A 12,247-nucleotide genomic window follows, 5' to 3' on the forward strand; every position below is an offset into this window, starting at 1 on the left:
AGTGTTTCACCATTGGGAGTGCTGCTACTGTGAACACCCTGGTATTAAGCATTCCCTTTGTCTTCAAGGGGTGTCTTCATCCTCTCCTAGCCTCCAAATCTTGGGAGACATTTTGACACTTCTTGCTGTTCATCTCCCATATTTGATCTATTGCTGAATCTTGCTACTTCTTCTTTCATGGTCTCTGTTTCTGGTTGAGCTACCCAGGGCTCTATTCTGAGTTCCCGTAACACTCCTCTAACTGGTTTCTCTGCCTCCAGCTCTCCTTTCAGCCCATCACTATACTACTGCTCAAAGGTAACTTCAGTCATGTCACCTTTCTGCTCAGAAACTTACACTCCTCACAGGGTCAAGTTCACTCTCTTAGCGTAGCATCCAAGGCTCTGCCAAATTTGGCTCTATCCTCTCCTGCAGCCCCATCTCCCCACCCAGTCGCTCCAAACAAAATGGTCCACTCACTGGCTATGAGGGAACCTGCCTCCAAGCCTTTGCTTCCTCAGTTACCTCCACCCCCACTCTAGGAAGGGACACTCCTTTCTCTTTTTCCAAACCTTACTCATCAGACCCAGTTCAAGTTTCACCTTCCTGATGAAATGTGTTATGGCTCAGTGGATCCTCAGGAAGGATAGGCAGAGGCTTAGCCTCATTTCACAGGTGAAGAAACTGAAGTTTAAATGGATTAAGTGGCTTGCTCAACTTTTAGACAGCTAAGAAGTGCAGAGCCAGGCTTGAAACTCCAGGGCTTCTGTCCTTAAATCCAGTGCCTTCCAGCGCCATGTGCAAGTACGACGATAAACTCCTCCCGTGGAGCAGCCTGTGCCCAGATCCTGCAGCAGCAATATGCCCCGAGCTTCAGCTGCCTTTGGATTCCAGATGCACACATGCCAACAATGAGATCATTGCAAGAGTGAAAATACTTCAAGTCTGTCTGTTCCCAGCAACCCAAGCAAAGGATTGGGCCAGTTGTCCTATTCATTCCCATTTTAAACGGGGGAAGACAACAGTATTGTCCTTGAATTGTGCCAGCTGTCACTGCTTTGACCCTGATTGGTTTGGCTGGACCAAGATCGTGACAAGTAATCAGAGCCACGTCACTCTGACACTAGCAGGACACTATCAAGAACTGGCTTTAAGCTGAAGGGCTTTTGAAAAATCTACGGGAAATACATCTCAGGAAGCAAAGAGAGTGCACCCCTTCTGCTATGTGAGCACACAGTGACGATGATACTGTCCAAAGCTCAGGCAGCCTAGAGAGTAAGGCCTGAGTGCCAGACGGATAAAAAGGAGCAGGAGGGTGGGGTTAGGATGCTACTTCCTGAGCACCCACTGCCCTGCCCACTTCACAGACAGCAGGTCCTGGATGACGGGGAAACAAGGTGTTTGCTGTTATTCTTTGTGTTTTACTTGAATACATGACAGAGTCAGAGCAGTAAAGACACTTACCAATGTGTAATTGCGGCTTATGAGGAAGTGTGATCCCTGCTCATGCCCAGAATTTCTACAGAGAATACATTGCCTCACATCCCCTGAACTTTTGTCATTTGATCTAATTAAATGCTACAGGTTAAAGTAAAAATAGAAACAAACAGCCCTGGCCTATGGGCAGTGCAGCCAGTGTCCCTCACATCCGACTCCAATTCCGACTCCAATTCCGACTCTGACGAGGCTGGGTGTGACAGTGTCACTCACCCGCTCGAGACGAAGGCAGCCCTGTGCTCCTGGGAGAACAGACCTGTCAGCAAGGTTTCCCTCCAACATTCTCCCCTCTACAGGGTGACCCAGGTCCCTAGGCCAATTCCTGCATTCTCCTCAGCCAGAAGGCCAAGAGTAGGCCGAGGAGAGAAACAGCAAGGAAGAGTTTCTCTCCGAAGCTAAGAGGACTGTTACTGTCCTTGGTTTCAGAGAAGACCTGGTGTCTTCACATCCTTGCAATCACGAGTCACCTCATGAGGCAGGCAGGGGACATGGATGAGTCGACGAGGCCCAGAAAGGGAGAAGGGCCAGAGGTGGGCAAGGTCACTTCCCGGTCCTCACTGTGACCACTTACACCAAGACCCCTCGCAGGAGCCATGAGGCATGAGACCCAGGAGGCTCTGCTTTCTCAAGCATGGAGGGGCGGTCCCTCGAAAGAACAAGGGTGGAGAGGCCCAGTGGGAAAGCAGGGGCTCTGGGGCCATCTGGCTTTTCCGGGCTAAGTTGTTTCTCTTCCCTGAGCTTTGGCTCCCTCATTTGTAAAGTGGAGCTGATCGTCTCTGCTGCACAGGTGCACTGTGAAGCCCCAGGGGAAGCAGGTGAGTGTGAGGGGCCTGGCGCTGGATCTGACACACGGCCGGGGCTTACCGTCTAGGGTGGTGCACAGGGCGTAACAGCCCCTGGAGCAGCCAGGGTCTCACATATGATAGCACAGCCTCCTTGTGCTGAGAGGTATGGCAAGGGGAGTACACTGTCCCCTACCACAAACACACACACGCTCTTCTAGATGAATCCGAAAACCAGAAGGATCATGGCATTTCTTGTGGCCCCTGAGGTATGCTTCTCAGCCCTGACCAAACACAGGCTCTGTGACATGCCACGGCTACTCACCGGCTCGATTTTCAGAGCGTTTCGGTAGCTACCGAAGAAAGCGGCCTGGGCCTTAAGGAACGCTCTGGCCACACCATCCCCAGTGGTTGTGGAGACCTTTTTCAGCCTGTTCTTCAGGGAAGAGATCTGGTGATGGAGAGAAAGAAAACACAGGTTGAGGACAGGGTCAAAGTGGGGTGGCTAAGTTCATTATATATGGAGCTCTGGAAGATCCTACGGATGGCAGAATCCGTTTGATTCCAGTTACTGGAAGAACAAAAATGTGTTCAGGTCGGGTGTGGTGGCACACGCCTGTAATCCCAGCTACTTGGGATGCTGAGGCAGGAGAATCACTTGAATCCAGGAGGCGGAGGCTGCAGTGAGCCGAGATCACGCCATTGCACTCCAGCCTGGGGCAACAGAGTGAGACTCAGTCTCAAAAAAAAAAAAAAAAAAAAAAAAAAAAAAAAAAAAAGTGTTCAGAATTAGGGCATCTTTTTGAAATTTAAATGAATGTTGTTCCTATTAGAACATGTCTAATAAAAACAAAAACCATTTTTAATGACTTACTCCATGCCAGGTAAGCACTTTTGCATACATTTTACAATTTAGTTAATTTAACAATCCGGTGAGGAAGGGATTAATGTTCCCATCTTACAAGGGTAAAACAGCCTCAGGGAGGCTAGGCTACATACCTAGGAACAAACTCAAGACATGGCCACATTCCAATCAAAGTCTTGTAGTCTGAGCCCAAACTCAGACTTTCAGTTCCTATTCTATACCCTCTTAAAGCTACTTACAAATGTTAGAATAAAGGCTTATTTATATTTCTCACACATAATACTCTAAAGGAAGTGTGGCAGCTTATACTAACAGACACATACTCAAGACGTTAAAACAAAATATTTGGAAATGATGATAATGGGCAAAGAAGCAGGTAATAGACTTGCTATATAAATGTAAGCCATCGGGTCTTATATGGTGGGTAGAAATGGGCTTGAATTTGACTTAAAAGTCTCCCAGTAGCCAAAGCAAAGAGGGAAATATGAAGGCTGTGAGATTTCACAGGTCCATGTACTACAAACAAACCCGTTGGTCAAATGAATAAAGATTCTCCTGAAAGTGAGACATAAAAAACAATGTAGGAAAGACTGTGTGACATGGTGGCTGCTGCCCTCAACATCAAGCTTCCTGGACTATTTCTAACACGCATTTCATTCATCTCAAGGTGCCACGCTTCACAGCACACCTTTCATACTGCGTTCCACATAAGAGGAGCCCCTGGAACTGTGCAACGTGGTGACCTCGAGTTATTCATTCACTCAACAAGTATTTATTATTTCCTATGTACCTAGGACTATGTTGGGCGTTGGGAATACAAGGGATACAATGAAACTACCCAGGGATCTTGCCCTCATTCAGCTGACATTCTAGTGAGAAAAACAGGAAGGCACGTGGCATTGCTACTGTGACAAGCCTGTAATAGAGCTTGTCTAGGGGGTCAAGGAAGGCTTCCTGGAGGGCAACAGGCTTGCACTAAGATCTGAAGGATGGGTGAGGGTGGTTAACTCAGCAAAGAGGGGAGAGCACCACATGCTAAGTATGGGGAGTGGCGTGCAAAGGCCCTGCAGTGCAGAAGAGTTCAGGGAACAGAAAGAACCCTGGCTTCAGTGGAGAAAATGAGGGGAATATGGCTTGAAATGAGGCTGGAGAGAAAGGCAGGGGTCTGAAGGGATTTTTTTCCTTCGTCTTGAGAGAGAAACAGAAAACTAATGATTGGTTTTAAGCATTCAGGTAACATATCGAGAGCACGTTTCATGGAAACTAATTCTGTAAGAGACCAGCTACTGGTAGGACATTATTTAAATAAAAAACTTAGGATACAATAGAAAATTAGATTTAGGTGATCCACGAATCTTTTACAGATTTTTAATATGAATGAGTGAAGATTATTTTTCTGGGTACAGGATCCATAGCTTTCCCCAGAATCTTAAAGGTGCCTGTGACCCTAGAAATATTAAGAATCACTTGCTGAGAAGTCTGGGGAAAAAAAATCTGATCCGGGAAGGACTAGATAGACTTTAGAAATGATCCATGCACATTATGTCTTGTTCCCAAGCTTCTAAGAGGAAAAATTTTTAATAGCTTATTGAGACATAGTTCACATATAAAACTCATTCATTTAAAGTACACATTTTGGTGGTTTTTAGCATAGTCACAAGACTGTACAACCATCACTACTAACTCCAGAACATTTTTTATCATCCCCGAAAGAAACCTCATACTCATTAGCTGTCACTCCCCATTCCCTACCAATTTCAACCCCACACCAGACCCAAGCAACCACTTACCTTCCTCCTGTCTCTACAGGTTTGCCTACTCTGGACATTTCATATAAATGGAATTAACAATAGGTAGTATTTTGCCATCAGATTATTTCCCTTAGCACAATGCTTTATGAACAAGGATCGTCCATGTTGTAGCATGTGTCAAGACTTCACACTTTTTATGGCTAAATAATATTCCACTGTATGGAGAGACCACATTTTATCAATCTGTTCATCAGCAGATGGACATTTGGGCTGTTTCTACTTCTTGGCTGCTATGAATAATGCTGCTATGAAGATTCATGTACAAGTGTTTGTGTGGAGACAACAGAAATTTCGAGGTAACAATCTGAAAAGCAAAAATCCTCCACCAGACCTTATGCAATGAAGACAAGCTGGAAGGATACACAAAGTCACCAAGCAGTGCTCAGTGTATACGAAGCCATTCATAAATGTGAACTGTTTATAGGAAAAAAATCCTTTGCTATTGATAAAGGGCATGCCTCACGTTTGGATGCTAAACTGAGTGAAGATGGGACTGATACTCTCCTCTGATAAGTTAGAAGCCAAGGGGACGTGCCCAGCGCTTTGGCAAGCTGAGGCAGGAGGATGGCTTGAAGCCAGGAGTTCAAAACCAGCTTGGGCAACACAGTGAGATCCCATCTCTATAAAAAAATATATAAAAAGATTTAGCCAGCCATGGTGGCACATGCCTGTAGTCTCAGCTACTTAGAAGGCTGAGGTGGGAGGACTGCTTGAGCCCAGGAGTTCAAGGTTGCAATGAGCTATGATTGCACCGTAGAACTCCAGCCTGGGTGACAGAGCAAGACCCTGTCTCGAAAAAAAAAAAGAAAAAGTAAAAAGCCTTGGGAACATACACTGAGGGGGTAGTTACCCCACCTCTACTCCAAGAGGGGACCATGGAAAACAATCTTCATTTGGAAGCAGTTTGAAGTCTATCTCAACATCCGGATATCTACAACTGGTTTATTATGACCTTCCCTTATCAGGGACACATAAGCCCCAGCCTCACAGTGGTGAGAGCCCCTGAGGAGCAATGCAGGCCATTCAGCACCTAGGCTGACTCTGCCGTGGACTTCCGCCTCCAAAGAGAAGTACAAAAAAGAAGCATGCTCTATTAACATGCTAAAAATACTACCCACTCCCTGCCCCTGCCCCCAAAATAAAAATAAAAATCCTGCCCCTCCCAGGGACTACAGTGACATTTCCATCCTTTGAAATGGTACAAGCCGCTGTCGCTCTCCTTCTGGCTCCTCAAAGGCCTTGGGCCACCTGTGCTGCAGATTATTCCTCACTTAACCTTCCCTGGCCTTTCTCTTTCATTCGGGAGGTGTTTAATTACCTTGGATTCACAACGCTGCACTTCAGGTGAGCCTCTCCTAATGGCCTTATTACCATTTTACACAAAGAAGGAGTCGTTGATTGTAACTGAGCAAATACTAGCGTGTTCCTTCCTGCCTGCCCCAGCTGGTCTGAAACTAGCCAAGTGGTCCTGGGCTCCTGGTGCCCCTGTGACCACTTAGGCCAAGAATTCTGAAGACCTCCTCTCACCCTGCAACATGGAGAAGCTTTTGTCTTGATCTGCCAGCACCTTAAACTTTGAAACTGCAAGTATCTGTGCATCTGATCGCTGGGGAGTAGCATTTGTCCTTTAAATACAAGTGAGGGAAGAAAATTTAAGGTTTAAATAACACAGAGTCATATATCTAAAGCTGAATTTGCCCTCAGTACCCCTAGGGGTGCTGGTCAAATCATTAACATTGGGATTCATCTGGGGTAATTTGGGTGTGTTGTAAGTGCCGGTGAGGATGGCTTCCTCCTTTAATCAGGTGTTATAGGAGGAAGACAAAGCAAAGGAAAGGGGGGGCAAAACTGAACTCACCAGCTTCTGTCTAAAGTGCCCTTTCCTCTCTGTGTGCCATCTTGGTTACCACAGCATCATTCGGCCAGTCTCCTGGGCCAGGTGTCAGATGTCAGATTCCCTACTTCTCCCTCCTTCCCACAAACATTCTCCACATGTCATCAACACCAACCCAGATATGCCCTGAATCCACTCTCTCCTCTCAGTGCCCATGACACTGCCCTGTAAATTCAGCTCCATCACCCTCTCTGGCCCAGACTAGTGGAACAGTTTCCTCGGTGGGCCTTTCTTTGCCTTCAGTTTCTCAATGCCATCCACCCATATCTGTCCTAGTAATCTTGGAAAAATCCAAATCCAATCACTTTGATTCTCCATCAAAACCCTTCAGTGTCCCCGCCCTTCACTGTCATCACCTTCCGAAAAACATCCAAACTTCCACGAGCAGTCTGTCGTCAATCAGCCTCACTTCCACCTGCCCTACTTAATGTTAAACTTGGATATCCAGAAGCACAGGCTACTTTCCAGCCCATTTCCATCTCAGTAGCTCAGTCCTGGTTGTCTCTTGTCCCTTCCTGTCCTGCTTGTGAACATCTATTCAGCTTCTGAAAGACCATCCAAATATCCATCAATTGGGGCCTCTGAAATACATTATCCCACATCCTCACCAGGAAATACCACATAGCTGCTAAAAAGGACATGGCAGTACTCTACGAACTGACACAAAAAGATGTCCGTGAAATACTGTCGAGTGGGGAAAAAACATGCAGGTTGCAGAGTAACATGTACAGCATGAATCATTTTAAAATTATATATAAATATATATGCAGTAAAAATCTAAAATGCTACATTATCAAACTTTAACCATGCAAGGATGCTTTCACTTTCTATTTTACACACTTGATTGTTTTGATTATCCTTTAAGAAAAAGCATATGTTACTTTTACAATAAAGAATTAAAATGAGGTATTTTTCTTTAATAGTCAAATTACCCATTGCCTTGGGTTAAGGGAAAGAGGGAATCCAGATGTCCCCCCATCTGTGAAGCCTGCCCTGACCACTAAGTCTGAGCCACCTTGGACTGAGCAGGTGGTTCCATGGCGAACTGCAGTTTCTACCTCCTTTCCTGATGGACCGAGTTCCCCGCAGGGCCAGCAGCCAGCACAGTTCTTGGCTCAGTGTACTCATGCAGCACTTTCTGCTGAATGAAAGAACGAACGAACGAACAAGTGTTTGACATTGTGAAAGGCATTTTCAGTGGCTGAGCCTCTCTGCTTGGAGGAAAGTCTAGGATCACATTCTTTAGTGATGGATCATTAATAGAAACTGGTCTCTGTTGGAAAGGATGGGAAGAGAAAGTGATATTCATTCCCCTTCTGTAGAATGCCATTGCTAAGACACAACCACAATGGCAGGAGAAATGAACATCTGCATGCTGAATGAGTCAGAGGGAACAAGGAGACCAGTCTTATACAACCACAAACTTATCACATCCCATAACACACACAGTATTGCCCCTGCCCCCCCTTAACCCAACCCTGTCCCCTGGTCCTCCTTTCACTGGTCACTGTTCTTAACCTCTTAGGTCCCTGGGCTTCATCTACTCCTCTGTCCCCACTGCACCCCTCAGGCAGTAAAGCATAGAGTTTGAATCACAGAAGCCTAGGTTTAAGATTGAAAACCTGGCTTCCCTACTTTAACCTTTCTGAGCTTTAGTTCTTTGGCTGTAAAATGAAGTATGTATAACATGTATACATTGTGAGGAGTAAAATATAATGGATATAAAATGAAGAATGGATGTAGCAGAGTGCCTAGCTTTTTTTTTTTTTTTTTTTTTTTTAGTTTAGATTCATCTTTTACCAGTACTATTGCAACAGTCTTTGAGCTGGTGTCTCTTCCTCTATTCTCTTCCTAGTCTAATCCATCCTTTGCATTGAATTACCTTCCTAAAACAAGAGGTTATATCATGTCATTCCCTCTAAAATTTTTAGTGGCTCCCTACTGTGAATATAATAAAGTCTCAATTCCTTAGCATAATATTTAAGGCCTGTTAGGGGCTTGGCTCGAGCTCCATTTGCACCTTTGTCTTCCACTTGATTTCAAAGGCCTCAAAACCCATTCCTAAATCTGGGATATTCTTTATCGTATTTTCTAACAAACTCTTTTTATTAAAAAATACAAGCCCCCAACTTTCTGTCAGAACAAACAGCTCTTTCTCAGGGCACGATGGCCTATTCCTTTGTTGATTCCTAATCTTTGCAGGTCCCATGCTGGAGATGTGCTGGAAACGGAACTGCAGAGGAGGGAGGGCCTGGCTCCTAAGGACTACCAGTTTAGCCCCTACAAATCGGATACGAGTTAGCTTACTACTACTTCAGAAGGGGTTCTCGTGTTGCATAAACCATCATTCTCTTCTTTAGGCCTTTATATACCAGCAGTTTACATGTCTTTCTCCCCAGGAGAATGAAAATACCCTGTTAGTACACATTAGTGCTCAAGAAGTAGCGTGTTTTTCCTTTATCATTTGGTTGCAACTTCTGGTGCCTAGGAGTGGATGGCAGACTATTGAGTGTTAGCCTCTAAGACAATGCTATCTATCTCTTTCCATCAATGCTGGCACCTTAAGATTTCTCAGCTCTTCTCCACTGCTCTGGAGAAAAAGACTAAAGCCCTAGCCTGGCCTGCAAGGCCCTGTTTGATTTGGCCACAGAGTCTTTCAGATGAGAGGCTCTTGCATCCTCCTTTGTGGCTTCAGCCACCCGCATCGGACTCCAGTCCCACTGGCCTCCCCCTTACCCCAAGACCTTTGCATAGGTTATTTCTGGTGTGGAGTGCTCTCACCCACCATTCCCCCTTGCCTAGAATTCTGCCTTGTCCAACATAACTTTCTGCAATGATGGAAATAATCTATCTTCTGTCCAACGACACCCAATATGCTAGCTACTACTGAGCACTTGAAATGTGGCTGGCGTGACTGAGAAGCTGAAAGTTTTATTCCATTTCATTTCGATCCATTTAAATTTAAATAGCCATGTGTGAATACTGGCTACCATATTGGACAACACAGGGCCCTAAGTTGACTACTACTCATCCTTCAGGTCTCAGTTCAAATATCACTTCCTCAGTCGAACTGCTGAGGCTAGACTAAGGTTCCCCTATTATACGCCCTCACTCTGTCTTTCGTTTAGGGACACACAACAATGTATAATGATGCATTCCGCAAGAATCCAATTAGCGTCTGTCTCTCTTTTTTTTTTTTCAGATGGAGTCTCACTCACTCTGTTGCCCAGGCTGGAGTGCAGTGGCACCATCTTGGCTCACTGTAACCTCTGCTTCCTGGGCTCAAGCAATTCTCCTGCCTCAGCCTCCTGAGTAGCTGGGATTATAGGCATGTGCCACCACACCCAGCTAATTTTTGTATTTAATTTTAGTAGAGATGGGATTTCATCATGTTGGCCAGACTGGTCTCAAACTCCTAACCTCAAGTGATCCACCCCCATCGGCCTCCCGAAGTGCTGGGATTACAGGTGTGAGCCACCGCACCCGGTCTAATGTGTTTCTCTTCTATTAGACTGACCAGTCTAGGAAGGCAGGAACCATGTCCATGCTCAGTGCTGGCGCACCTCAACGAGAGGCACCGTTCTAAAAGTCTGGCTCAAGTTAGTCTGTGCAGGTACTGCTTCTCTTTCCTGGGAGCTGCATTAACTGCTGGGTGTCACAGTTGGAGTTGAAAGATTTTATTATTATTATTATTATTATTACAAATTAGACACACAGCAGCAGGTGTGGAGGGGCAATCGAGTCACATCTTCCTCCCCCCTTTAAGGACTAAGGCAAGTTGATTAATTCTTCTTTACCTGCATAAAGTAGGCATCAAGGTTTTATTCTAAAATCCCACAGGGAATGTGTGCGTCTGGAGAGGGGAGAAGGGGTTAGTGACTTGTTTTCCCATCCTCAGGGGCACATAAACATTGGCAATGAGAAATGGCGAACTGTCATTTCCATTACATAAGTGTATCTACCTATGCCTTCCTTAGTTCTTGCCTCAAATTCAAAACAAAACGTCTTCATATGTAAAGGCAATAACACCCCAGTCTCTTTCCCAGGAATAGTTTCTGTAAGAACAAGACATTTATCAGGAGAAAGGAACAGAAACTAGTATTTATCAAGTACCCTACTAGTTCACAAATGACATGACAAGTATTTTCATACCCAGTACTGTATTAAAATTTCAGAACAAATGGCCTAGGAAGGCACAGCTATCCCCACTACACAGATGAGGAAAGTGAGACCCAGCTCCACATCACACTGACAGTAAGGCAAGGGCAGAAGCCAAAGTCAAGTCCAAGTCTATCTTCCTCCACAGTCTGTGCCAGTCCATTGATTCTCACTGCTGCCAAGGTTTCTTAGACCACCAAATTAGATATGTCTATGATACTGGTTTATTTTTTCCCTGATTTATTATATCTCCATTATTGTTTCCTCTCATTCCTTGCTTTTCTGTTTCTTGAGAACATGGTTGTACCTTGACCTCAGTTGGCTTTAATTGCTTCTTCTGCACCCCATTTTCCCCTCAAAGATCCTGGTTCTCCAGGATCTCCAGGGGGAGTGAGGGCTGTGCTGTTTATGCGGAGCTCCATGCTGGAGCTGGCTATGACCCTACGAGCCCAGATCTCTGCTCCCTCCCTCTCCCCTGACAACTTGTGGGCTGTGTATACATCAGAAAGTTAGTGGCAAGAGCTAGAATTCTAGGCAGCTTTTCGTCAGACAAAAGGATCAATTATTATTATGTGAATGGCTACTTCGTTATGTGCTGTAGCGGCTCTGCTGAGCATCCCATGAACAAGCTATCGAATCCTTATAGAATGACATCCTTGGAGTAAAAAAGTGCAATTTTAAAACAAAACCAAAAAAGGCCTGTTTCCACTATCTGCCAAAGAAAGCTCAGGAGGAGTCTTGCCCACACGTATACACTCTGGCCCCTCCCCATGAGATTAATCTGAGTATCTCACCATTTGAAACTGAAACACACAGTAGTGAAGACTTTTGCCTTTTTCTATTTGTAAATCTTACCTTCCTCCAAATACTTTTTTTTTTTGTTGGCCCAGAGTAAGTGAAATTATCTTTGTTTTCCTTATACAACAATTTAGCTTTAATATACTACACATGCATACATACACACACACACACACACACACACACACACACACAAATTAATGTAGCTAGAAAATCCTACCCAAGCTACAGGAGACTACAAAATCTGGGCTCAAAGTAAATGTGTATTTATATTTATATTATTAGGTGGTCATTCCATAAAAAGATTGCTTCTAACCAAATATGTGCATGCATGTATGCATACACATACACACACATATATCTATCTGGGGAGTGTTTTCAAAGAAGGGTTTTCTCCCCATACTTCTGGCAGTTCAGGTTTAAAGGTCAGATTTAAACTATCACCATGTTTCACAATGCAATC

At 44.8% G+C, this 12,247-nt stretch overlaps 1 protein-coding gene across 13 annotated transcripts in view; it reads right to left on the reverse strand.

The window, feature by feature from the left end:
- DENND1A (DENN domain containing 1A) overlaps positions 1 to 12,247 on the reverse strand; it is a 544,832-nt gene that overhangs the window by 173,275 nt on the left and 359,310 nt on the right. For all 13 annotated transcript variants that reach the window (XR_638101.3, XM_031654873.1, XM_031654868.1 and 10 more), the window contains one exon: positions 2,584 to 2,709. Coding sequence is in view for 12 of the 13 variants with exons in the window: in XM_031654873.1 (XP_031510733.1) it covers positions 2,584 to 2,709 (126 nt within the window). In the remaining variant the exon portion in view is untranslated. The remainder of the gene's footprint in view (positions 1 to 2,583; positions 2,710 to 12,247) is intronic.

Source organism: Papio anubis, chromosome 13, assembly GCF_008728515.1.
Source record: "Papio anubis isolate 15944 chromosome 13, Panubis1.0, whole genome shotgun sequence".
NCBI lineage: Eukaryota > Metazoa > Chordata > Mammalia > Primates > Cercopithecidae > Papio > Papio anubis.